The 26,198-nt window shown below is 43.9% G+C and overlaps 1 protein-coding gene across 9 annotated transcripts in view; it reads right to left on the bottom strand.

Moving 5' to 3' along the window:
* LOC126538680 (kielin/chordin-like protein) overlaps positions 1-26,198 on the bottom strand; it is a 64,803-nt gene that overhangs the window by 20,092 nt on the left and 18,513 nt on the right. For 4 of the 9 annotated variants that reach the window (XM_072289799.1, XM_072289801.1, XM_072289796.1 and 1 more), the window contains exons 5-8: positions 21,393-21,572; positions 17,568-17,747; positions 13,960-14,124; positions 5,449-5,613 (exon numbers count right to left, since the gene is read on the bottom strand). In XM_072289799.1, coding sequence (XP_072145900.1) covers positions 5,449-5,613; positions 13,960-14,124; positions 17,568-17,747; positions 21,393-21,572 — 690 coding nt within the window. The remainder of the gene's footprint in view (positions 1-5,448; positions 5,614-13,959; positions 14,125-17,567; positions 17,748-21,392; positions 21,573-26,198) is intronic. The other 5 variants (XM_072289798.1, XM_072289800.1, XM_072289802.1 and 2 more) reach the window with 5 other exon arrangements.

Genomic DNA, 26,198 nt, shown 5'->3' with positions numbered 1-26,198 from the left:
TTAAACAATACTGCAGGCCAGTAATTCGGCGCTAGGAGGAGGGGCTACAAAACATACATACAATGAAAGGAAGATCAACAACAACAAAAATCAACAGAAAACGAACACCGTAGCAATGTTCAACCATCGAAGTTTACAATATGAGACTCGAGCACCTTCAAGAAGTCGGCGGACTCGAAAATCTGTCGGGGCAAGGAATTCCATTCGGACATTGTTCGGGGGAAAAAAGTCAACTTGTGTGCGTTGGTTCTAGCGAAAATTGGCGATAAAGAGGCTGTGTCTGGTTGTCCTTGTCGATAACTGTTTTATGCAATTGGGAAGTATTAATTTAGTTTTCCATGCAAGACAGTTGTGAAGAAAGCTAAGACGACCAATATTTCGGCGAACCTCGAGAGTCGGTACATTGTACTTCTGCATCAATAAGGACGGCGAATCGTGCCTTTTGTATCTATGAAAAATAAATCTTATTGCCTTTCTTTGGACTCTTTCGAGTTGCATAACATCCTTTTTATAATGGGGATCCCGAACTTCAGCAGCAAACTCTAGTTTTGACTGAATGCATGTATTGTAAGCTAACATCTTGGTATTAACTGGAGCTTGTTGAATTTTTCTCTTAGAGAGCCACAGCTTCCGCAGAACTGATGAAGAAATGTCCAATATATGCTCCGACCAAGCAAGCTTATTAGAGTCACGCCTAAGTACTTAGGTTGGGAAACTTCTAATACAGGCTCGTCACAGAGCTGATAAAAAACAGAACTAGGACATTTTTTCTTTGTGACACGTAAAAGTAGAGTTCTCTCCGAATTCAGCGCCATAGCCCAACGCATACTCCAATCATCGATTGCCAAAAGAGTTTTTTGTAACAAGAAATGATTATTTGTGGATGACATTTTCTTAAAAACAGTATAATCATCAGCAAACATTCTTATGGATACATCATGAGGCATGAGGCACCAAATTATTAACACAAAGAAGAAACAGTAGCGGACCTAAGACACTCCCCTTTGGAACACCCGAAGTAACAGACAGCGCACTAGACGGACAATGATCAATTTCCACAAACTGCTTTCTATCAACTAGGTACGAGGCAATCCACTGAGTAATGTACAAAGGTAACCCTATACACTCTAATTTATACAATAATTTTCCTTGAGGCACTCTATCGAAGGCTTTCGATAAGTGTAAAAACAGAATGTCACTTTGACCAGACTGTTAAAGTACACTCGATTCTCGTGTACCGTCGAAATTAGCTGTGTGGTTGTAGCTAGACCCTTCCGAAAACCGGGCTGATGGGGAGATAAAATATTCTTTTAGTACCAAATTCCTGAATAAAACTCACGACTATGTGTTCCAAACGCTTGCAACAACTACTAGTAATACAAACAGGACGATAATTTTTAGGAAGCAGTCGGTCACCGGCTTTATGGACAGGCGCCACACGGGCTATACGCCAGTCAGCTGGTACGACACCAGAAGTTATTGAAAGGTGAAACACTGTGGTAAAAAAATTTGACATTTGTTGATCGTAACGCCTCAAAAATGCATTTGACAGTCCGTCAGGGCCAGTGGATTTCTCATTATCTAGTTTCATTAGCATGGCAAGAGCCCCCTGACTAGCTATATTTAAATCATTTTCTACTACAGGAGAAACATTCGGCAGGTTATATTCGTCACGTGTTGAAAAAACACATTCAAAGTACGGATTGAACGTCTCGGCAATAGAAGCTGGGTCATCCAGAATTTTATCATTAACTTTGAGTTTCTGAATCTCCTTTTTACTTTGACTGAGGTAGCGCCAGAACTTCATGGGATCACTTTTAATGAAGTCGGCAATAGTGTTGCTGAAAAGGTTCTTCTTGCTTGTTTTACTTTACGCTGCAGATCATGCTTTAGCTATATAAATTGTGGAGTGAATGTTTTGTGCTTCTTTCTCTGGCGCTTAATATTTCTTTTGGTTTGTATTGTCTCCCGAGTAATCCAGGGGTTTTTATGGTGTATTTGCAGTCTTTCTGATGGTATGGAATTTTGAATGCAGAACGTAACTGCAGAATAAAACTTGCCACAAACTTTCAACGTTGTTGGTGCTAATGACGAGATGCTCTTCCAAATAATCGATTACTGCTATGTCATTGGCTCTATTATTGTCTTTTACTTTGGCTGGAGTAATTTTTGCCTTTTGCATCTCCGTATATGTAGTCCAGCAGAAATATATCAGGTTATGGTCGGAAATTGCAGGTTCAAGCTGTACTGTTCCCGAGCTAAATTTTTCAGAAATAAATAGATCCAGAATTGCATTTACACGGGTGTAAGCTCTCACAATCTGATCAAGATTAAAAGTAAGCACTAGATCAACTAGAGCGTCAGCCGCTAAAGAATATCCATGCTGCATGTTATTCCAATCAATGGATGGCAGGTTAAAATTTCCAGCTATAATTAGGTTGTTGTCCCAGAATTTGAGCAGGCGATCATATAGAGTGCTCAAAAACAAGTCATCAGCATTCGGAGGTCGGTAAACAGCACAGACAAAAAACGTGTCACCTAGTAGTGACACCCTTAGAAGTAGACTTTCATGATCACAGACTTCGTCAACAACCGTAACTTCAATATTATCGTTGCGGTGATATATTGTTATCACCGCAACGCCGCCCCCACGGGAACCCCTATCACGTCTGTACAGCCTGTAGTCCGGCGGCGCAACTTCGTCATCACTAATTTGATCATGAAGCCAAGTTTCAGTTATAACACATATTTGAGGATTATGTGACAAAAGAAGCGTTTCCAATTTTTCTATTTTATTGGCAATGCTCCGAGCGTAAAATACAAGCAGACGAAACTCACGTTCCTTTATTCGCTAGCTTGTTGAGATACGGGTGTTCGTCTTCTGCACTGCCTTGCGCGATTTGGAAGTGTCGTCCCAATAATACAGTTGTTTGTCAATGCCGATCTTATCCTGTGCGAGCGATACCTTCCTGGCCATATCCTTACCTTGCTTCCCACCATCCCAGAGCAATTTTTTTTTTCGCAGCGTTTCGGCGCAGTAGTCATTTTGAAGGCTTATACTAGTTCCTTTCAATTTCTTAGCGTTGCTCAAGACTGCCTCCTTTTCTTTATAGTCTTGAAAGTAAACAACTATAGGCCGCTTTTCGGAAGGTTTGCCTAGTCTATGGATTCTAGCGACTGATACGCATTTTACTTCCAATTTTTGCTCGAAGACATTTTTAATGACTTTGTTGCGCAATACAGCTTCAGATTCGTTTGGTTCTTCTGGAATGCCGAACACAACAAGGTTACTCCTGCGGCTTCGATCCTCGAGAATCGCAGCCATTGTTTGTCCCTGCGCGCTGAAAAGACAGCATCGTGCATTTGCGGCCGCAGTGTTATTGTTACAAGCGGCCCGGTTGATGTAACAATTAATTTTACATTTTTTTTTACGCCCGAAATCAGATTTCTTTCCATCCTGGGACATAATCAATCGTAGCGGTTTCTGGGGAACGTTTGCGCCTCTAAATTTCTACGGGTACCTAGGTAATAGCAAAGCAGCGAAATTGAAATACTGGCGATGTTGCTTTTCTTGTATTCCACAGGTACCTCTACATTACAGTTGTGTAGATTCCGTCCACATATTTAGTGGTGCAAAGCAAATTCACAAAAGAAAGGCGAAAGACAGCGCTAGGTATGTTATTGGAAGTCGTGATATATAATCTATTTCCGTTTTGTATTTTGACACGGCGCAGTTAATGTTATTATTTATTATTTATTAATACCTCAAGGGCCCAAAATACGAGATTACATGAGGGGTGGGCATGTAAAGGGCGGGATTGATGATGTGGAAGTTAGATAGATGAGTCGGAACAATCAATAGCAGATCTAAAGCGTGCTGTATCGCGGATGATTGCAGTTTGTCTGGGAAGGCCATTCCAGTCTCGGGCAGTTCGGACAAAGAATGACTGCAGGAACGCAGTGGTGCGGGCTTGTGGTGGGATTACCGAGTTAGGATGGCCTGTTCGACGAACACGATGAGCCAGCTGGACGAGCTGGCTTTCACAAGGTATGGAATAAAAAAACCTGTGATAGAGGCATACGCGAGAGATGCGACGACGAGAGGCAAGAGGCGATAGGTCCAGTTTAGATTTTAGGGATGAAACGCTAGTGTGATATGAGTAACATGAAAGAATAAATCTAGCAGCACGGTTTTGAACGCTTTCAAGGGCTTTAGTGAGATTATTTTGGTACGGGTCAAAGATAGCACATGCATATTCAAGTTTTGGTCGCACAAGCGTTTTATAGGCAACTGATTTCACGGGTGGTTGTGCCATGAAGAGATTACGGCGAAGATAACCCAGAATTTTGTTAGCTGAATTAATTATGTGGCTGACATGATTTGTCCAAGACAAATCTTTGGATAGGTGAATTCCTAAGTACTTGAAAGAGTCGGTAGTAGATATAGTGCAGTTGTTAATCTTGTAGGATGGGGGGATGGAGTTAGGCCGACGATGTAATGAAATATGCGCCGTCTTACTAACGTTTAGGGACATGAGGCATATAGCACAGCAGTCTTGAATATGAAAGAGGTCCTCCTGAAGAGTAGAGACATCTGCGACGGTATTGATAGGGCGGTATAGGACACAATCATCAGCGAAAAGACGTATTGCAGAGGTTACACTGAATGGCAGGTCAATAATGTAGATTAAAAATAGGAGTGGCCGAAGAACAGTGCCCTGAGGTACACCAGATAGAATGGAGGAAACGGAAGATGTAAGGTTGTTAGCATATACAAACTGTTTTCGGTTAGTTAAAAAACACTGGATACAGCTAAGAACAAGTGAGTGGATGTTTAGGCGTGATAATTTTAGTAAATGGCGAGAATGTGGAACCTTATCGAAAGCCTTTTCAAATCTAAAAACAGGGCGTCAGTTGGAATGTTAGAGTCGAGGTTTAAATGAATATCATGAATAAATAAAGCTAACTGCGTTTCGCATGAGTGATCTTTCCTGAAGCCATGTTGATTAGGGTGAAAGAACCTCACTGAAGTTAGGAAGTTAGCAACATGAGAGTAAATGACTTGTTCCATGATTTGGAGCATACGCTGGTGAGTGAAATGGGGTGGTAGTTACCTGGGGAAGACCGGTAACCTTTCTTGAAGACTGGTAATGACCTTCCCTGTTTTCCAGTCTATTGCAACAATGCCTGTGTCAAGTGATTGCTGAAAGATGATACAGAGGATCGAACTACAGACATACTTCGTGTGTTTTAACACTTTGGCAATAATGCCGCCGGTCCCACAGGATGATGAGCACTTCAGGCCACCTATTACCTTAACAATGCCTTCCGGCCTAAAATTAATACCTTCCATTGGTGTAAAATCGAAAAATGGTAAATCTGGTAGTTCATTGCCAGGTTCACTTGTCAAACATTCTGTCATGAACATTTGTCATCTGTACAACTCACCAGTCAGGTTGATCGCACTTTTCTTCGTACTGAGCGCACCAGTTACTGTTTTTATAGTAAAGCGTTCCTCCAAAGCAGTCACATTTTGCATGGTAACCAGTGCACTCCTGCTTGCCGTTGGGGCATTCACAGCTAGCACATCGTTGATTGGCGTCCTTCATTTTCCTGTATTAATTGAATGCAAAAGAATGCAATTCAAGCTTGCTGTAATGAACAATCGTCTAGCACTTCTAGAAAGACACGTAAATATTGCACTACTTGCCCAGCTGGCATGCTCAGCCAATAAAGGCGTTCCCGATACGTTGAAATTCTGCAGTTCGCCAATGACCCCGTTAACGTCGCCCCATCAGAAATGTGACTCGGTTCAGTTGCCTCGTCCGACTGAATCGAATCGAAGGCAGGTATTTAGGAAATTCGGCTCTGAGTATTCTATGAAGAAATAATGTTTCAGCAATGTCGTTGGACACAACTATGCCTAGTTACATGTGAAAGTGTGCCAAACTAGAAACTAAATAATCCGATTTTACGTGCCTATGATTATGAGGCACGCCGTAGTGGGGGCTCCGGAAATTTCAACCACCTGGGGTTCTTTAACGTGCGCATAAATCTAAGTTAGGGCCACTGATTCCAATGCTTCAAGTATGGCGTCATGAAGAACGTTGTCATAGGCTCCCTTTATATCTAAGAACAGTGAGACAGATAACCTCTTACGCGTCTTTTGGTGTTGAACTTAGGGTTCCAGATCGATACCGTTGTAGACAGATCATCGGTAACGTCTAAAGCCAGTAATGGCGTCTGGGTAAATATCCTAATGTTCAAGGCACCACTCAAGTCTGGCGAGGATCATTCGCTCCATTACCTTCTCAACGCAACTTGCCAGCGCGATTAGTCGGTATGAAGTAATATCTAAGGGAGACTTGCCAGGCTTAAGAAGCGGTACCAGGCGGCTGATTTTCCAATCTTGAGGAACTTTGTCGTCCTGCCAGGACTCGTTATATTTATCAGGGAGCGCACTTCGTGCCCGTTCACTAAAGTGACATAGCATACGGCAAGATATGTCATCCGGACCAGGCGACGACAACCGATTACGTAGGCCGAGCGCCGCATTTCACGCATGGATCAATGCATATCCATGCGTGAATCTCGTGAATCTGGAATACGGTTCAATGTAAGCGAACCTGTGCAAGTAGGCTGGTCACAGCACAGAAGTCGTCCGCCACATCAATGGGCCTAGGCGGTCAATTATATCGTTGGACACGCAGTTATTTATATAGGCGGGCTCTATCTGTTAACACTGAAGCTGGCCCAACCTCGCAATATAATACGCACCATGGAGTTCCACAAGGCGGTGTCTTGAGTCCCGCACTTTTCAACCTTGTACTCGTTGGTTTCGTGGAATGACTGCCGAACACAGTTAAAATATCAATGTATGCGACGACATCTGCGTCTTGGCATCTGGTGCGACGCACCCGCAGGCACGCGCAATGCTTAAAAAGCTGCGAAGTCAATATCGACGTACCTAAACGAACAAGGCATCAAAATCTCACCAGAAATATGCGCATTGGTCGCGTTTAGCCAAAAGCCAATGAAATCATACGATGTCTCTTTTAACGGTCAAAGGAAACCTTATGTCAGGACGCAGCGATTCTTAGGCATAATCATTGATAATGACCTTTGCTGGAGTCTTCATGTGGCCTACCTAAAGAAGCGCCGGACGGATATTTCTACTGTGTTCAAGTTGGAGGAAAAGCGTGGGGTACGCCAGTACAAGCAATGATGCAAATATGCACTACGCTCTTTCTTGGTTATTTGCGATTCAGCTTGCGTGTACTGACCAACACCTGCAGAACTAATATCCGTACACACGAAAGCGTCCAGGTCCAGGCACATAGATTGTGTCTTAGATTGCCGCGGCGCTCGTCAACAGCTGAAACTATTACAATTGCACACGATTTCGCATCCAAGACCCATATAGTCACGGAGGCGCTGAAGATAGAATAAACTTTATTTTCCAACGGATAAGATTATCTACCCATCTGTCGTCACGCAGGTCAGGGGGCGAGTGCCGCCGCCTCAGATGCTGGCTGGGAGGTCTTGGGTCCCAGCAGCCTCTTCAGCCAGTTGGACGAGCTGGAGCTGGAGCTCAGTGTCCGAGCTGCACAGCGGGGTCTCCCAGGTGTCTCTACTACCTATTTGTTCGTTCTCCCGGGAGAGTACGGACAGCAGGATACGGGTCTGCAGTACGGGACTGAGAGTTCGGGAGAGTACGGGTCTGCAGGATCGGTGATCTTTCCTGCAAAATCCTCCACCATAAAGATTCGACTATCTCATCAGGCTACATCGACTGCCGTGGAGCTCACTGCTACTCGTTGTGCACTTCGTGTAATTTCTGAGTAACTACCGAAGAAATCGAGCGTGTTCAGTGACTCCAAGGCTGCTCTTCATTGTTTGGTTTCTGCCTTACGCCGCGGACCCCGCGAACGACAAGTTCTAAAAATCAGACTGCTGCTTCACCACCTCGTCGAGCAAGGATACGACATCATGTTACAGTGGATTCCAAGCCAGTGTGGCATAATGTGCAATGAACATGCCGACGCATGTTCATTGCAGGAGGGCTTGCAAGACTCTATTCCATTCTCAAGAACAGACGCCGCAATGAAAATTCATGTGCTTGAAAATGAAGCCATCAGAACTTTATGGAACATACCAAGCTTGAAGCACCCACGTCTGCACCGACTGGACCCGTCCCTTCGACTTCGACCCCCATCTTGACTCTAGACTCGAGACAGCAGTGCTTTGCCGACTGTGGCTTGGTGTCGCTTACAAGATCTTTCGCCTTCTTAGTCGGTATGGACATTGTATGGTATAGAACATGTACTTTGCCACTGTCCTCGATACAGTGCGCACCGGCTATCACTAGCGACCGCATTGGCACACCATGACGACAGGTCACTTTCAGAACAGTCAGTCTTGGAATGCCGACTTGAATTGCCGTCGCACCGAAAGTCGGTCAAGGTTTTGTTGCCCTTTCAACGTGGCAGTGGCCTACTAGAAAGACTATAATGATCCAATTCCGTCCCTTTTCGTTTTTTTCAAGATTTTATTTTTGTCACCGCTCTTGTTTCCGTCGTTACTTCCTCTATACATTACCCTAGTGCAGGGGAGCAATCCGGAGGTTTTAATTAAGACGGCAAGTTGGGCGAGTTGGCGATTGAACATGTTCCTAAGGGTTTTAACTCTGGTTAACCTCCCTGCCTTTCTCTCATTTGCATCTCTCTCTCTCTCCCCTCTAAATATAAGCACACTGGTGTTTTCGCATTTTGCCCCCATCGAAATGTGGCCGCCGAGGCCGCGGTTCAATCCTGCGACCTCGTGCTTAGCAGCCGAAAGTGTGTGATTTTTATTAATATGTAAAAAAGAGGTGAGGCGTGCAGACAGGACACAAGAGTAGAGAAGTGCACAACGCGAACGCCGACTATCAACTGAAGGGAGCGCTGAGGCGAAAAAAAGAAAGAAGACAGAAAACTCATCTGCGCAAGCTCAGGAATGGTATCACACCCGCCGTGGTTGCTCAGTGGCTATGGTGTTGGGCTGCTGAGCACGAGGTCGCGGGATCGAATCCCGGCCACGGCGGCCGCATTTCGATGGGGGCGAAATGCGAAAACACCCGTGTGCTTAGATTTAGGTGCACGTTAAAGAACCCCAGGTGGTCGAAATTTCCGGAGTCCTCCACTACGGCGTGCCTCATAATCAGAAAGTGGTTTTGGCACGTAAAACCCCACAATTTAGGAATGGTATCACCACGTGTCAGTCCCGTACATGTGCCGGTCTACGTGAGAGATAACCGTTAAGGCACTTAATCTCTTCTATATGTAAAGTAATCGAAGGCTGACTCACGCACGCACTTGCGCCATTATAGATATGCCATGCGTTTACCATGAGACGCGTATCTTCATTCTTATGCCTGCACAATATCGCGCATTCATTTAACTCTAGCGTGCAGTTACAATCTTGGATATGTAGGGAGACATTAGAAGGCGATCCACCGATCCAGTGTCTTGTGTCCGGTCTGCACGCCTCACCTCTTTTTTGCATAATGAATCCTTACCAACTAGCTCAGCTTTCTGTCGTTCTAAGATTTTTATTAGTTTGAATAGTAAAGCGATCAAGTTTGGTGGTACAGCGTACATAACAATCAATCATCAGTCAAGGTCCCATGTCCGTCGACTGCTTGTAGGTACGCTTACCGAGCTTTATTTTTTGTATTGCAATAACTTAAAAGGAAATAGTGAACCTCAAGAAAACGTATGTAACCCTGCTTCAAGTGCGAAAATTCCTTTCCCTTGAGGCACATTTTCTTGAGGCACAATTTCTCATCCTGTTCAAGTTAGACTATTTGCTGACGATTGTGTGTTGTTTAACGAGGTTACTTGCCACGAAGATCAAGTAATACTCAACTCTGACCTTCAAAAAATTATTTCCTGGTGCAGTCGGTGGGGTATGGAATTGAACAGAGAAAAAACTGTTTACATGTCCATAACAAAATAAAAATAAAAACAAAATGTCGTTTGTCTATAACCTCGACTCTGAACCGCTAACCAAAGTCAGCCAATATAAATATCCTGGAATCACAGTAACCAGTGACCTCAGCTGGTATAGCCACATTCCTAACGTAGGTAACTCGTCTTTCAGGAAGCTTTGTCTCCTCAGGCTCAAACTAAAGCACGCTCCCTCTGGTACTAGATCACTGGCTTACACTTCCCTCATCCGACCGAAACTAGAATATGCATGCATTGTGTGGGATCTCTACAAGAAAATTAAGCTTAACACTTTAGAGATGGTCCAACGTAAAGCTGTCAGGTTTATTTTTTCTAAATATAGACTGAGTGACTCTCCTATTAGCCTAATGAATCAACATAATATTCAAACGCTACAGCTATGCAGGAAAATACAACAACTAAAATTATTTTCTTGCTTAAAAACAACTGTTTGTCCCTCCAACCACAGGCTTATGTTAAACCACTTACAGCGCGTCGAACACGGCATCGTCACGCTGATTCTTTACCACCTTATAACACCCGAACTAACCTAAGTTTTCCTTCTACCCGCGCACTGTAACAGATTGGAACAGCCTGCAATTATCTCAATTTATAAACACCGATTCTATTGAACGCATGTGTATTTCTTATTAAAGGCATTGCCATTGCGGTAAGCCTTGTTACTGTTTTCCTTTTCTTCTTCTAAACGTGAATTTTGTTTGATACTTTCCACACTTTCCTCGTTCAACTTCTGGTACTCCCCCCCCCCCCCCCTCCTCTCGCGATAGTGGTTGCAAGTGCTCATATATGCGTGTGATACTGATCTAATGTTTGTCAAGTTGTCTTCCTTGAGTCTACCTGCTCTTAATCTTACTTAGTACTCGCTTACATCTTTTTCTGATATTTACATACGTAGCATTGCTTTTGTATTTCTTTTTCATATGTGTATGTATATATTATACCTGCATATGTAAATATTAATGTATTCTGACTTCCTGCTTGGGCCCCCATTCGGGCCTGCAGTATTGTATAAATAAATAAATAAATAAATAAATAAATAAATAAATATACTACTACAAACATGCACACGTAGATATCCCCCCGAAATTCCGTGAACTGCCCAAGGATGATTAAAGAAGTTTGGAGGACGCTTAAGTTTCGCCTTAAAGAGGGGAACGCGGGAACATTCAAAGATTTCTGACCGCTTCTCACGCTTCCAGGCAAGTGTAGCTTATGTAACGGTAATGTTCACCGGCAAACGCTGGCAACGAACGCTATGCACGAAGCCGATCTTTCTGGTAGAAGTGCGGTCTCTTGCGTGGGCCGTGCTGTGGTGGAGGCGAGCGCCATCTGGAGCTCTTGCAATGAACCGGATGCGCTGCTTTATGGCCTTTGACATTGGTGAAAGGGGGTTGTGTTCTAAGTTTCCGCACAGCATAATTATGTTTTCTCGCATATTCAAATTACAGTCCGATGCTATCATGTCTGTAGGCTGTGTGCAAGTTGTACTTTACGATTTTTGCGGCATCTTTCACCTAGAATAATTCAATTTCTTCAGTAACATTCTTGCGCTACATGCAGGGCCTGCTTGGTTAGGTTAGCGTGGTTTGACGATTTGTTCCTTGCTCGGACATGTTCGCCGTGCTTAAAACTATCCTCCTGCGCGAACGGCGTGCGCTGATTTTTTCTGAGCGTTTTTGGAGTGGCGTAGTCTTCGGCTGGTTAGTTTGGATTTGTGTCGATCTTCAATCGCCCTGAGGCCCTACGAGCCCAGTCGTCAGAGCAGTCGTCGCACTTGAACCGTCATCGCAGCGCCGCGTCGCTGCTGTGGGCGACGGCCCACCGTAACGCAGGCCACTGCATGCTGGCGTCTCGGCGAGCGCTCGTCCCGCCGGCGTGTCCGCCTGTTTTCCCGGCAGCGCCGGGAGCTTCGAATAGGCGAAACCACGGGCGAGACTCGGACGTTGGCAGTAGTCACGTGGTTTCGCATCTGCCGTTTCCTCCTCCTAGAGCCAGTCGCATGTTTGGCTTGTGCGCTTGGCCTCTACCTATGAGCTCGGGGAACGCCGGATCTGCCCGACTCTGCTTCGGGGGATGAAGGCGACCAGTCGAAGATGCCATTAGCAAAACCGGAAAGTAAACAGAGCCGTCTAGTAGTTGCGGCCTATGCCATTTTAACGTCATGGTGTCGATGGGTGCTCTCGACATATATTGAACCAACGAACACGTCTCTTGGCGTCTTGTGGCGTTCGGTTGGTGGTGGAGTGTAGTAGAGAAAAGGTAGGTGGTTGTTTATAGTAGCCTCATGGGTGGCGCCTTACACGCATTGTATCACGGCGAAATTTGTTAATTCATGTAAAATAAGATAAGTCACACTCCTGTATTGAATTTATTTTACCTAAAGCAGCCGTAACAAACCGATGTCAGTGCGCAGAACCCGTACTGTGGCCTCTAACACTCGAAAACGACACACCCGGGCGGCTCTGCACTCGCACGGTGCGCTCTCTCATGCGATGTGAAGCGTTCAACAGCGAGCATTGGTAGTGCACGCTGACGTCATGGGTAGGCAGTCACTTGATTTATTGAACGTGACTATCGCGGCCGCGAAACTTTTGCGGAAGGCGAACGTTTGAGAATACGGCCAACGCTCTGCATGAACCACAGGCGACGTGGGACGCCGACGCCGGATCTTCTGCGACTCGGGTAGGCCAGCGCTGTCGCGTCGGAAGTGTGACGAAGGTGCGCGGTCGCCGCATGAAGTGTTTCTGAACGTTCGCGCGCACTGACCGCCATTAACTTCGGAGGCCACCCGCGGGATTCGTGGCGGCAGCGCTAGATGGCGCCCAGTGTCCTTTGGGAAACGCGAACAGGGATCCCGCTGCAGTACGCACTTTACACGTAACTCGTTTCGACGGAGGCTGCGTCGCAATGTTGATCCATTGCTAAAGCCTTCGTGTCGACAGTCATCACAAGAGGGGCTATGCAGCAGCTTTCTTTCGCGAAATTAATGTTGTGAGTTTTCAGAAATCTGTAAAGGTCGAGTTTATTGAGTACTCGAGGGTGCCGTTAGCGTGTACTGGATATTTAGCATTCGTTAGCAGTTCGTATGGTGGCTTCATTATGATGTGCACCAAGACAACGTCAGTAGTTTTAATGTGGCTGGAAGAAGGCGTCGGCGCTTACTGAACCTACGCGGGGTCACTCTACGTGGTGACAGCGTACGCGTGGGAACAAAAAAAAAGTATACGTGGGAGAGGGGGAGGGTTCGCTCTTAGTTACGACATGCGGATAATATTTCTGGAAATATAGTTGCGCAACATACGAGTAAATATCGGCAGAAATGCGCCATAATGACGGTGAGTGATGCACATAGCATGCCACGTTGTTTATTGGCTATGGGTCTTTGCATATCCCGTGTATTTCATATGAGAAAAAAAAATTATACGCCTTAGCATATTCCTTTTCTGCGAACAAGAAACGCTATTGGTATTGTTCAGTATACACAGTGGATCGCACAGCTGTTTCACGGCCTGTAGGGGGTGGTTGCGTCGTACATTGAGCAGAAACTCATATGCAAACTTTATGAGAGCCCTCTATTCTAGCTGACAAGAACTGCTGAATCCATAAGCCCTTTTTTTGTACAGTTTGATAAACTGACCGCACTAAGCGTAGTGGCTTCTGACGAAAGTTTGCGTCTGTGACTTTCTACAGGCACCTGCGTAAATGTCGCACCGAAATTGAAATACTTGGTACGTCGGTTTTGTTGTATGTCACATATGCCTCTTCATGAATATTTTGTGGATTGCTTCAAAAAACTTATGGTACAAATGAGATTACATATAAGGAAAGAATACAAGTTAGAGAACGGTAGGTATGTTATCCAACATCATAATTTAGCACCGATATAAGTTTCTTATTGTGACACAAGAGCGATTGCTAACAGTCATGAATATTTGACACTTGCACGACTCACCAGTCCGGTCGATCGCAGTCTTCTTCGTTCTTAGCGCACCAGCTGCTGCCCTTATAGTAAAGAATTCCGTCAAAGCAGTCACATTTCGCTTTGTAACCTTTGCACTCCTGCTCACCATTGGGACATTCGCACTTAGCACACCCACCACTGGAGGCCTTGTTTTTCCTGTATCAATTGTATTGACAAGAGTAAAATTCTAGCCATTAAAAGCGTGCTGTAGTGCACAATGTTGTAGCACTTCTACAAAGACGGTGAAATATTACGCTGCACATACAGCTGGCGTACGCACTCGATTAACGGCTCTCGAATACTTAGAAATGGTGTTGTCCTCTGTGAACGCGGTCACCGCCGCGCCATCAGAAAGGTATCTTGGCTCGGCCATTCTATTCGATGGCACCGACTCTAAAGCAATGTGTCATCCAGAGAAGCAGCCGCTTCGTATTAAAAAGTCGGCTCTGAGCTTCGTAAGAACAATCATTCTATGAAGAGCGTCCTTGAAGAATACTGCTTTTCGTCACTTGTGAAACTGTGCGAGTTTCTTAGCAAAAATGGGGAAGTGACAGTCTGTTGGGGAAACGTACGTAATACCTCAATCATCATTCTACTTGCAACGCCGGCTTACTATTCAGACTCCTTTTGCCCGCTGTATTCCTTATGTTGAATTAAGCAAAACAGAGAAATATTTTCGCCGAAGCGTATTTGTGAGTGTTACCGTTGTATGGCAATATACGCATGACATCATGACATCATTTCGTCACCTTTCAAGATGCTTAAATCTAGGTGGCGAACTTGCCGTGCGCCCAGCTGAAAGGAGGGGGGGGGGGGGGGGCTTGCATTCTACCCCTCACTTTGGAACAAACAAGGTGTGCTGGAGAAGGGCACGCATGACAGAACAACGCTTGCAGAAGCGCACGCTGCAGAAGGAGCGGCATTCTTTCTGATGTCTGATGGACGCGTTTCGAGTTTTTGATGCCTGTAGAGCCGATAGCCTGCAGTAGGTGCTCTACGATTCGACGCAAAATTCGTATCCTGTTTGGCGCCTCGTAGAGGTCGATCTGCCGTAGAGGCACTTACGAAGGCAACATGTGAGTCTGTACGCTGAGCGACTGCTGAACAAACCACGGGCACATACTGCCCGTGCAAAGCACTGAATGCGGGTTCGCGCAACATATCGTTTACGGCGGCCGTTCTCTTTTTGGGGCACATAATTAGCCGCATGGTCAACTAGGCCTCGAAGTTATGAGTTCAATACGGCGGCCATCTCACAAAAACTTGCGGCCTCATCATCGGTCTAGAATCGCCGGGCAACTGACATGTGCAACTGAGATTTGCATCTAACGCCCTGCAACCTACTTCAAGGGTTGCAATATTTCGTAGGAAATTTTTTGAAGCTATGCATGCGGTGCTCTTAGGGGCGGGCACAACCAGGGCCGATTGCTTTATCGCGTGCAGGTAATGCCCTGGAGCTTTGATGATTGCCACTGCTCGCACGGCTTCGGTATGCGCGTATAGAGCGTATATTTGAAAAAAAAAGTGACTCAAAGGAGCCATGATAGTCCCATTAGAAGCAGTATGGATCAAGCTGCAGATACTCCTCCTATAACTAGCGATGAGGCCAGTGGGCATGAAACGGTGAAAAGCGGCAAGACAAGATGGAATAACAGTCGATTTTATCAAAGATGGAGGAACCATAATTGAAAAACTGGCGGCTCTCTATTCGAAGTGTCTATCGACTTCAAGGGTTGCAGAAAACTGGAAGAATGGAAACATTATAGTAATCCACAAAAAAGGGAGACATTAAAGAAGTGAAAAATTATAGGACCATTAGATTACTTCCCGTATTATACAAAACAATGACAAAGATCATGTACAATAGAATAAGGGAAACATTGGACTTTAGTCAACCAAGGGAACAGGCAGGTTTCAGGAAGGAATACACTACAATGGATCAGATCCATGTCTTCATTCAGGTAATCGAGAAATCTGCAGAGTACGATCAACATATCGATATGCCTTTCATAGATTACGAAAAGCCATTTGATTCAGTACAGATACGAACAGTCATAGAGGCATTGCGTAATCAAGGAGTACAGGGCATTTACGTAAATATTGTGGAAAATGTCTACAGAGATCCGACAGCTGCTTTAATTTTACACAGAAAAAGTAGGAAGATACGTATAAAGAAAGGGGTCACAGAAGGAGACACAATATCCCCAACGCTATTCACTACGTGCTTGGAAGAAGTATGCAATTAATTAAACTGGGAAGGCTTAGGAGGAAGGATCGACGGCGAATATGTCAGCAACCTTTGGTTTGCAGATGAAATTTTTTGTTCAGCAGTTACAACAAATGATTGAGGACATTAGCAGAGACAGTATAAGGGTGGTGTTGAAGATTAAAATGCAGAAGACAAAGATAATGGGGAACAGCCGGGCTAGGGAACAAGAGTGCGGGATTGCCAGTCAGTCTCTAGAGTCTGTGAAGGAGTACGTTTACGTAGGTCACATAATCACAGGGAATCCTGACCATGAGAAGGAAGTTTACAGAAGAATAAAAATGGGTTGGAGCAGATACGGCAGACATTGTCAACTACGGACTGGAAGCTTACCATTATCACTGAAAAGGAAGGTGAACATTAGTGTATTTTACCGGTGCTGACATATGGGGCAAAAACTTGCAGACTGACAAAGTTTGAGAACAAGTTAAGGACCGCGCAAAGAGCGATGGAACGAAGGACACTAGGGATAACGTTAAGAGACAAAGAGAGCGGTTTGCATAAGTAAGCAAACGGGTGTAGCCGATATTCTAGTTTACCTTAAGAGAGAAAAATTGAGCTGGCTGGGTCATGTAATGAGCAGGCTAGACAACCGGTGGACGAGTAGGGTTACAGAATGGGTACCAAGAAAAAAGAAGCGCTGTCGAGGACGGCAGAAGACTAGGTGGGGCGATGAAATTAGGAAATTCGCGGGCGCTAGTTGGAATCCGTTGGCGCAGGACAGGGGTAATTGGAGACCACAGGGAGATGCCTTGGTCCTATAGTGGATATAAAATAGGCTGATCATGATGATGCTACCAATGCAACTTTTATTATTCAAATATGCACATCCATATATTTCACGTACACAAGGCTTCTAATACCAAGCGTCTTTCGTTATTGCAAAGTCGAGAGAAAAATAAAACAGGGGTTTCCAAATACAATTTTTAACCTAAGCTTTCTATATGCAAATATTGTGCTTGACTGAAAACGAAAACAAACAGAGTAGGTTGTATTTTCCCTGCAATTAGCTGGAATTGTGAGATCCCAATGAAATTCCGAATGCGTGAAATGATAGGCCAGCTATGAACGATACGAGGGATTTAACTCCGGTATTGACATCAAGTGTAAATAAAAGAGGAGCCGCAGCAATGTAAAAAGTGTTATTACATTATGAAAATATGCGAACCATATATGAACAACATGCAAAATTTAATCGCACAGTAAAAAACGCCAGCATGCGCTCAAATTCCGAAATTTAAAGAACCGAGTTAACATTTCTATTTTGAGGTACATTAATTTATCTGTTTTAGCAAGATTAGAGACATGAAAAAAGAAAAGTGTAAATTCATACCGAAAATGGTGTTTCCTTCGTGGCCTTCTGAAACATTCCAGTCGCGACCTTACGCAATTGATAGGGTTGTTCGTTTGGTACACGACACCATCTCTGCAGTGGCACGTTCTACCAACAGCGCAGCTGGTTTGGCCACATTCGCAAAGAAGGCATTCGCTGTTGTTTGCAAAGTGCTTGTGCCTGCAAATAGAGAATAAAATGTCGTGGCGCCTGATTGGCCTAGCGCAGCATCAGACTACAATAACTTTGAACGATCACAAACACTTTCATGCATAGATAACAACAGACTGCTGGCAATTCTTCATAGTAGTACACTATTCGCTAAAGAAGAAGAATGGTAGTTTAGGAATACTTCCTGCTCCAAGGACTTCATCACGTGAGTGTGTTGCTTGCAACGAAAGACGCGCTGAGTATAAGGGTGTCAAACCTAAAAAATACCGGCTCGGTTCGGTTCGTTTGGTGTAATATCCGATTTACTTCCGATTCAGTTGCCGTTCCGAGACATAAAAATTGAAAACGATCCGCGATACGATTCACAGCGCTGAACCAGTACACGATTTTAATGGGTACCATAAACTTATTCTGCACTATGCGGAAAGGCTACACATTGCTATTCCCCTGTACTGATGTGGAGCGCTCAGGTTTTCTCACAAGGTAGAAAACTGGGATTCCTGGCACATGCGAGGAGCTAGCAATAATTGGGTGTTGCACACACTTTTCATCTATCTATCTATCTATCTATCTATCTATCTATCTATCTATCTATCTATCTATCTATCTATCTATCTATCTATCTATCTATCTATCTATCTGTCAACTGCCTGTCTGTCTGTCTGTCAGTCTATCTATCTATCTATCTATCTATCTATCTATCTATCTATCTATCTATCTATCTATCTATCTATCTATCTATCTATCTATCTATCTATCTATCTATCGATCTATCTATCTATCTATCTGTCAACTGCCTGTCTGTCTGTCTGTCTCTGTCTCTGTCTGTCTGTCGGTCTGTCTGTCTGTCTGTCTGTCGGTCTGTCTGTCTGTCTGTCTGTCTGTCTGTCTGTCTGTCTGTCTGTCTGTCTGTCCGTCTGTCTGTCTGTCTGTCTGTCTGTCTGTCTGTCTGTCTGTCTGTCTGTCTGTCTGTCTATCTATCTATCTATCTATCTATCTATCTATCTATCTATCTATCTATCTATCTATCTATCTATCTATCCATCCATCCATCCATCCATCCATCCATCCATCCATCCATCCATCCATCCATCCATCCATCCATCCATCCATCCATCCATCCATCCATCTATCTATCTATCTATCTATCTATCTATCTATCTATCTATCTATCTATCTATCTATCTATCTATCTATCTGTCTGTCTGTCTGTCTGTCTGTCTGTCTGTCTGTCTGTCTGTCTGTCTGTCTGTCTGTCTGTCTGTCTGTCTGTCTGTCTGTCTGTCTGTCTGTCTGTCTGTCTGTCTGTCTGTCTGTCTGTCTGTCTGTCTGTCTGTCTATCTATCTATCTATCTATCTATCTATCTATCTATCTATCTATCTATCTATCTATCTATCTATCTATCTATCTATCTATCTATCTATCTATCTATCTATCTATCTATCTATCTATCTATCTGTCTGTCTGTCTGTCTGTCTGTCTGTCTGTCTGTCTGTCTGTCTGTCTGTCTGTCTGTCTGTCTGTCTGTCTGTCTGTCTGTCTGTCTGTCTGTCTGTCTGTCTGTCTGTCTGTCTGTCTGTCTGTCTGTCTGTCTGTCTGTCTGTCCCATTAGAAGCAGTATGGATCAAGTTGCAGAGACTCCTCCTATAACTAGCGATGAGGCCAGTGGGCATGAAACGGGGAAAAGCGGAAGGACAAGATAGAATAACAGTCAATTTTATCAAAGATAGAGGAACCATAATTGAAAAACTTGCGGCTCTCTATTCGAAGTGTGTATCGACTTCAAGGGTTCCAGAAAACTGGAAGAATGGAAACATTATACTAATCCACAAAAAAGGGAGACATTAAAGAAGTGAAAAATTATAGGACCATTACATTACTTCCCGTATTATACAAAATAATGACAAAGATCATGTACAATAGAATAAGGGGCACATTGGACTTTAGTCAACCATGGGAACAGGCAGGTTTCAGGAAGGAATACACTACAATGGATCAGATCCATGTCTTCATTCAGGTAATCGAGAAATCTGCAGAGTACGATCATCATATCTATATGGCTTTCATAGATTACGAAAAGGCATTTGATTCAGTACAGAATCCAACAGTCATAGAGGCATTGCGTAATCAAGGAGTACAGGGTACTTACGTAAATATTGTGGAAAATGTCTACAGAGATCCGACAGCTGCTTTAATTTTACACAGAAAAAGTAGGAAGATACCTATAAAGAAAGGGGTCACAGAAGGAGACACAATATCCCCAACGCTATTCACTACGGGCTTGGAAGAAGTATGCAAGTAACTAAACTGGGAAGGCTTAGGGGTAAGGATCGACGGCGAATATCTCAGCAACCTTCGGTTTGCAGATGAAATTTTTTGTTCAGCAGTTACAACAAATGATTGAGGACATTAACAGAGACAGTATAAGGGTGGTGTTGAAGATTAAAATGTAGAAGACAAAGATAATGGGGAACAGCCGGGCTAGGGAACAAGAGTGCGGGATTGCCAGTCAGTCTCTAGAGTCTGTGAAGGAGTACGTTTACGTAGGTCACATAATCGCAGGGAATCCTCACCATGAGAAGGAAGTTTACAGAAAAATAAAAATGGGTTGGAGCACATGCGGCAGACATTGTCAATTCCGGACTGGAAGCTTACCATTATCACTGAAAAGGAAGGTGAACATCAGTGTATTTTACCGGTGCTGACATATGGGGCAAAAACTTGCAGACTGACAAAGTTTGAGAACAAGTTAAGGACCGCGCAAAGAGCGATGGAACGAAGGACACTAGGGATAACGTTAAGAGACAAAGAGAGCGGTTTGCATAAGTAAGCAAACGGGTGTAGCCGATATTCTAGTTTACCTTAAGAGAGAAAAATTGAGCTGGCTGGGTCATGTAATGCGCAGGCGAGACAACCGGTGGACGAGTAGGGTTAAAGAATGGGTACCAAGAAAAAAGGAGCGCTGTCGAGGACGGCAGAAGACTTGGTGGGGCGGTGAAATTAGGAAATTCGCGGGCGCTAGTTGGAATCCGTTGGCGCAGGATAGGGGTAATTGGAGACCACAGGGAGATGCCTTGGTCCTATAGTGGATATAAAATAGGCTGATCATGATGATGCTACCAATGAAACTTTTATTATTCAAATATGCACATCAATATATTTCACGTACACAAGGGTTCTGATACCAAGCGTCTTTCTTTATTGCAAAGGCGAGTGAAAAATAAAACAGGGGTTTCCAAATACAATTTTTAACCTGAGCTTTCTATATGCAAATATTGTGCTTGACTGAAAACAAAAACAAACTGAGTAGGTTGTATTTTCGGTGCAATTAGTTTGAATTGTGAGTTGCCGCGAAATTACCAGTGCGTGAAATGATAGGCCAGCTACGAACGATACGAGGGATTTGACTCCGGTATGACATCAAGTATAAATAAGAGAGGAGCCGCAGCAATGTAAAAAGTGTTGTTACATTCTGAAAATATGCGAACCATATATGAACAGCATGCAAAATTTAATCGCACAGTAAGAAACGCCAGCATGCGCTCAAATGCCGAAATATAAAGAACCGAGTTAAAATTTCTATGTTGAGGTACATTATAGCATCTGTTTTAGCAAGATTAGAGACATGAAGGAAGAAAAGTGTAAATTCATACCGAAAATGGTGTTTCCTTCGTGGCCTTCTGAAACATTCCAGTCGCGACTTTTCGCAATTGATAGGGTTGTTCGTTTGGTACACGACACCATCTCTGCAGTGGCACGTTCTACCAACAGCGCAGCTGGTTTGGCCACATTCGCAAAGAAGGCATTCGCTGTTGTTTGCAAAGTGCTTGTGCCTGCAAATAGAGAATAAAATGCCGTGGTGCCTGATTGGCCTAGCGCAGCATCAGACTACATTAACTTTCAACGCTCACAAACACTTTCATGCATAGATAACAAGAGACTGCTGGCAATTCTTCATAGTAGTACACTATTCGCTAAAGAAGAAGAATGGTAGTTTAGGAATACTTCCTACTCCAAGGACTTCATCACGTGAGTTTGTTGCTTGCAACGAAAGACGCGCTGAGTATAAGGGTGTCGAACCTAAAGAAATACCGGCTCGGTTCGGTTCGTTTGGTGTAATATCCGATTTACTTCCGATTCAGTTGCCGTTCCGAGACATAAAAATTGAAAACGATCCGCGATACGATTCACAGCGCTGAACCAGTACACGATCTTGTTCGGTACCATAAACTTATTCTGCCTTATGCGGAAAGGCTACACATTGCTATTCCCCTGTACTGATGTGGAGCGCTCAGGTTTTCTCACAAGGTAGAAAACTGGGATTCCTGGCACATGCGAGGAGCTAGCAATAATTGGGTGTTGCACACACTTTTCATCTATCTATCTATCTATCTATCTATCTATCTATCTATCTATCTATCTATCTATCTATCTATCTATCTATCTATCTATCTATCATTCTATCTATCTATCTATCTATCTATCTATCTATCTATCTATCTATCTGTCAACTGTCTGTCTATCTATCTATCTATCTATCTATCTATCTATCTATCTATCTATCTATCTATCTATCTATCTATCTATCTATTTTACCGCGAACTTGGGCATCTAGGGTAGTCCATGGTCGAAGGGTTAGCGGGTCGGGCTGCTGTGCTAAGGGAATAGGGTTCAAAACCAGTCGTTGGGAGAACTTGGGTCGCTGACTGCATGTCTATGTGTGTCGCTCTGCAAAGAATCCCTGACGTCAACAAGGGTCACTGGGGTAGCGAGACTGGGTATGTCGAATAGATATGTACCGCACTGTTCAAGTAATCTCTTTCACGCTGACTTGAAGCTCTGCGCATGTGCCACTCGGTCTTCAATGAGCCATTCTCTACCAACTTAGTTTTCTTCAATTTTTCACGGAAATTAACCACGCTACATTTTCCTTTCCATATAAATTATTGGGTCATACCAGCGTGGCTACAAGATTCAATAATTTCTTCGCTGATCTCAAGGCAACATAGTCAACAGCTCCGCCAGATCACGGATGTCATGTTGCTGTTCAGTGTACATCTTCCACGGGATCTGTAGAGATCTGGCTCTCGCTATGCCGTTATCACCCCACCTTCAACACCAACCCAGTGAGCCAAGTTCTCTAGAAGCTTGGTGTATAATCTATGTGCTTGTGTCCTTTATGGCGTCATGGTTGTTGAATCGTTATCATTCATCCGACGCGATCCTTCCATTGCCGTCATTGCAGCTTCACCAGCCGACGTGGCGGTGGCATCATCGTCCTTCCAGCTTTGACATCTGATTATCCTGTTGCCGTCGTCGTCACACCCTCATCGTCATAACAACTTCGTGATATAGGCGTTGCCATGCAATTGTCGTCGCCCTATTGTTACTACCATCGTCCTACAGCCGTGTGAACACATTCCTTGCCGTACCGTCGTCGCTACGCCGGCGTATTTCTTTCATCGGTCGTTGCATCGACTTCATCTTAACTTCGTTCCCCAACTCTTCTCCTACATTCCTCGTTGCGCAATCGTCATACAGTCGACGTCACACCGTTGTGTTCATGCCGTTGGCGCCGCGCTGCCATTTCACCGAAACCTCATCCCATGGTCTTCATTAGGCCGTCTTCGTTCTTTCGTCTTCACTGCATCTTCGTTATGTTAACGTAATCATACGGTCGTCATGAAATCATTATTTTTCAGAAGTTCCAAGCCATTATCATCGTTGCGTCGTCGAAGCCATACACTCATACACTTCGTACACACGCCGTTATCGTCGCGCGGTAGTCGTTTTATCATTTTCATTTCACAATCGTGATCTCAGTGCTATCATGCGTCGTCATCATAACGCCTTTGTCCTTCCATCACCGCCGTTCCTTCGTCATTCCATTCTCGTCACTTTGTTGTCGTTATACAGTCATCGCCATGTCGCCATCCTCACGGTTGATCTTAGCAGGCAAGTGTCATATATATATCTACAGCAAAGTGGGTCGATATCGGAGACAGTGTATGAGTGTAACGCCAAAAGCGCAACTATCAGAATGGTAGTTATATGTTCTAAGCAAACGTGAGGATGTGAGACTACATTGCTTTAATGCAAATCGAATTACCGTCGACGGTCATCGTGTAATGGGCGCTGCCGTATTTATTTGTTCCTGCTACTCGCCTTCGAAGCACTATGCGTTACCAGTTGGATAAATCTGCGGCGTTGCCGCCATCGCTGCGATGTGACCGAAGGATTTTCGAAAATTAGCGAACGGAAAGCAGCTGAGTTACCCTGATAAGAATGAGGTACGACGTTTTCCTCCGCAACGTGCAGTTTACGAATCGATTGCGCGGATGTAGAGTCATTTTCATACATATTGACACGTGCACTTGTTTACCTTTTCCCGTGATCGCTTCTTACCTGTTAACATGGATCACTAAGGTCACATGACAATATAAAAGGCGCATTTTTTTAGTGATAATGCCTGTGACTGCATAGCGTGCGCTTAGTTTTCACTCCTTGAAAGCAACCTAAACACTTCATTTGCTTTTGCTTCCAGTAATTACTAGAGGACTGGTAGTGAATATACTGTGGTGTGTGGGACAGGCAGGATTCGCATTTTATTAGACAAATTACAACTCAGCACTCCTAGTTGATAGGAAAGAAAAATGCCAGCAAGCGATAATTTCCTCAGTTGATAATCGAATTTTTTAAAAGAAAAGCAGGCGGGCACATTGATGCTTCGGAAACATGAGCAAGAACAGTTTGCGCTAACTGCTGCGGCGATCTTCTTTACGAAGTTGCATGCGGCCCAGAGTTTTGCACTGACTAAACGCAGATAAGATTGCCCAACTCACGCACGTTGTATACTGGGATTGATTTTTGGAACTCGAAGAGCGCATTGTACTGTCCTTTGAATCGCAAAACTTGCGTTCAGCTATGGGATGCATTATTTATATATATATTTATTTATTTATTTATTTATTTAAACAATACTGCAGGCCAGTAATTTGGGCCTAGCAGGATTGGCTACAAAGTATACATACAATAATGAAAGGAAGATCAACAACAACAAAAATCAACAGAAAACGAAGACTGTAGCAATGTTCAACCATCGAAGTTTACAATATGAGACTCGAGCACATTCAAGAAGTGGGCGGATTCGAAAATCTGTCGGGGCAAGGAATTCCATTCGGACACTGTTCGGCGGAAAAAAGGTTACTTGTGTGCGTTGGTTCTAGCGAAAATTAGCGATAAAGAGGATTCATGGCTTTGTCTAGTTGTCCTTGTCGATAACTGTTTTATGCAATTGGGAAGTAATAATTTAGTTTTCCCGGCAAAACAGTTGTGAAGAAAGCTAAGACGACCAATAATTCGGCAAACCTCGAGAGTTGGCGCATTGTACATCTGCATCAATAAGGACGGCGAATCGTGCCTTTTGTATCTATGAAAAATAAATCTTATTGCCTTTCTTTGGACTCTTTCGAGTTGCATAACATCCTTCTTGTAATGGGGATCCCTAACTTCAGCAGCATACTCTAGTTTTGACTGAATGCATGCATTGTAAGCTAACATCTTGGTACTAACTGGAGCGTGTTAAGTTTTCTCTTAAGGAATCACAGCTTCCGCAGAACTGATGAAGAAATGTCCAATATATGCTCCGACCAAGCAAGCTTATTAGTTAGAGTCACGCCTAAGTACTTATATTGGGAAACTTCTAATAGAGGCTCGTCACGGAGCTGATAAAAAAGAAGAACTAGGACATTTGTTTCTTTGTTACACGTAAAAGTACAGTTCTCTCCTAACCAGCGCCATAGCCCAACGAATACACCAATCATCGATTGCCAAAAGAGTTTTTTGTAACAAGAAATGATTATTTGTGGATGATATTTTCTTAAAAACAGTATAATCATCAGCAAACATTCTTATGGATGCATCATGAGGCACTACGTCCACCAAATCATTAACACAAAGAAGAAACAGTAGCGGACCTAAGACACTCCCCTTTGGAACACCCGAAGTAAGAGACAGCGCACTAGGCGGACAATGATCAATTTCCACAAACTGCTTTCTATCAACTTGGTACGAGGCAATCCACTGAGTAATGTACAAAGGTAACCCTATACACTCTAATTTATACAATAATTTTCCTTGAGGCACTCTATCGAAGGCTTTCGATAAGTCTAAAAACAGTATGCCACTTTGACCAGACTGGTAAAGTACACTCGATATCTCGTGTACCGTCGAAATTAGCTGTGTGGTTGCAGCTAGACCCTTCCGAAAACCGGGCTGATAGGGAGACAAAATATTCTTTTAGTAAGAAGTTCCTGAATGAAACTCACGACTATGTGTTCCAAAAGCTTGCAACAATTACTAGTAATAGAAACCGGAGAGTAATTTTTAGGAAGCAGCCGGTCACCGGCTTTATGGACAGCCGCCACACGGGCTATACGCCAGTCAGCTGGTACGACACC

This window comes from Dermacentor andersoni, chromosome 8 (assembly GCF_023375885.2).
Source record: "Dermacentor andersoni chromosome 8, qqDerAnde1_hic_scaffold, whole genome shotgun sequence".
Taxonomy (NCBI): domain Eukaryota; kingdom Metazoa; phylum Arthropoda; class Arachnida; order Ixodida; family Ixodidae; genus Dermacentor; species Dermacentor andersoni.
The sequence above is the reverse complement of the archived record's forward strand: the minus strand, read 5'-3'. Positions and strand labels throughout refer to the sequence as shown.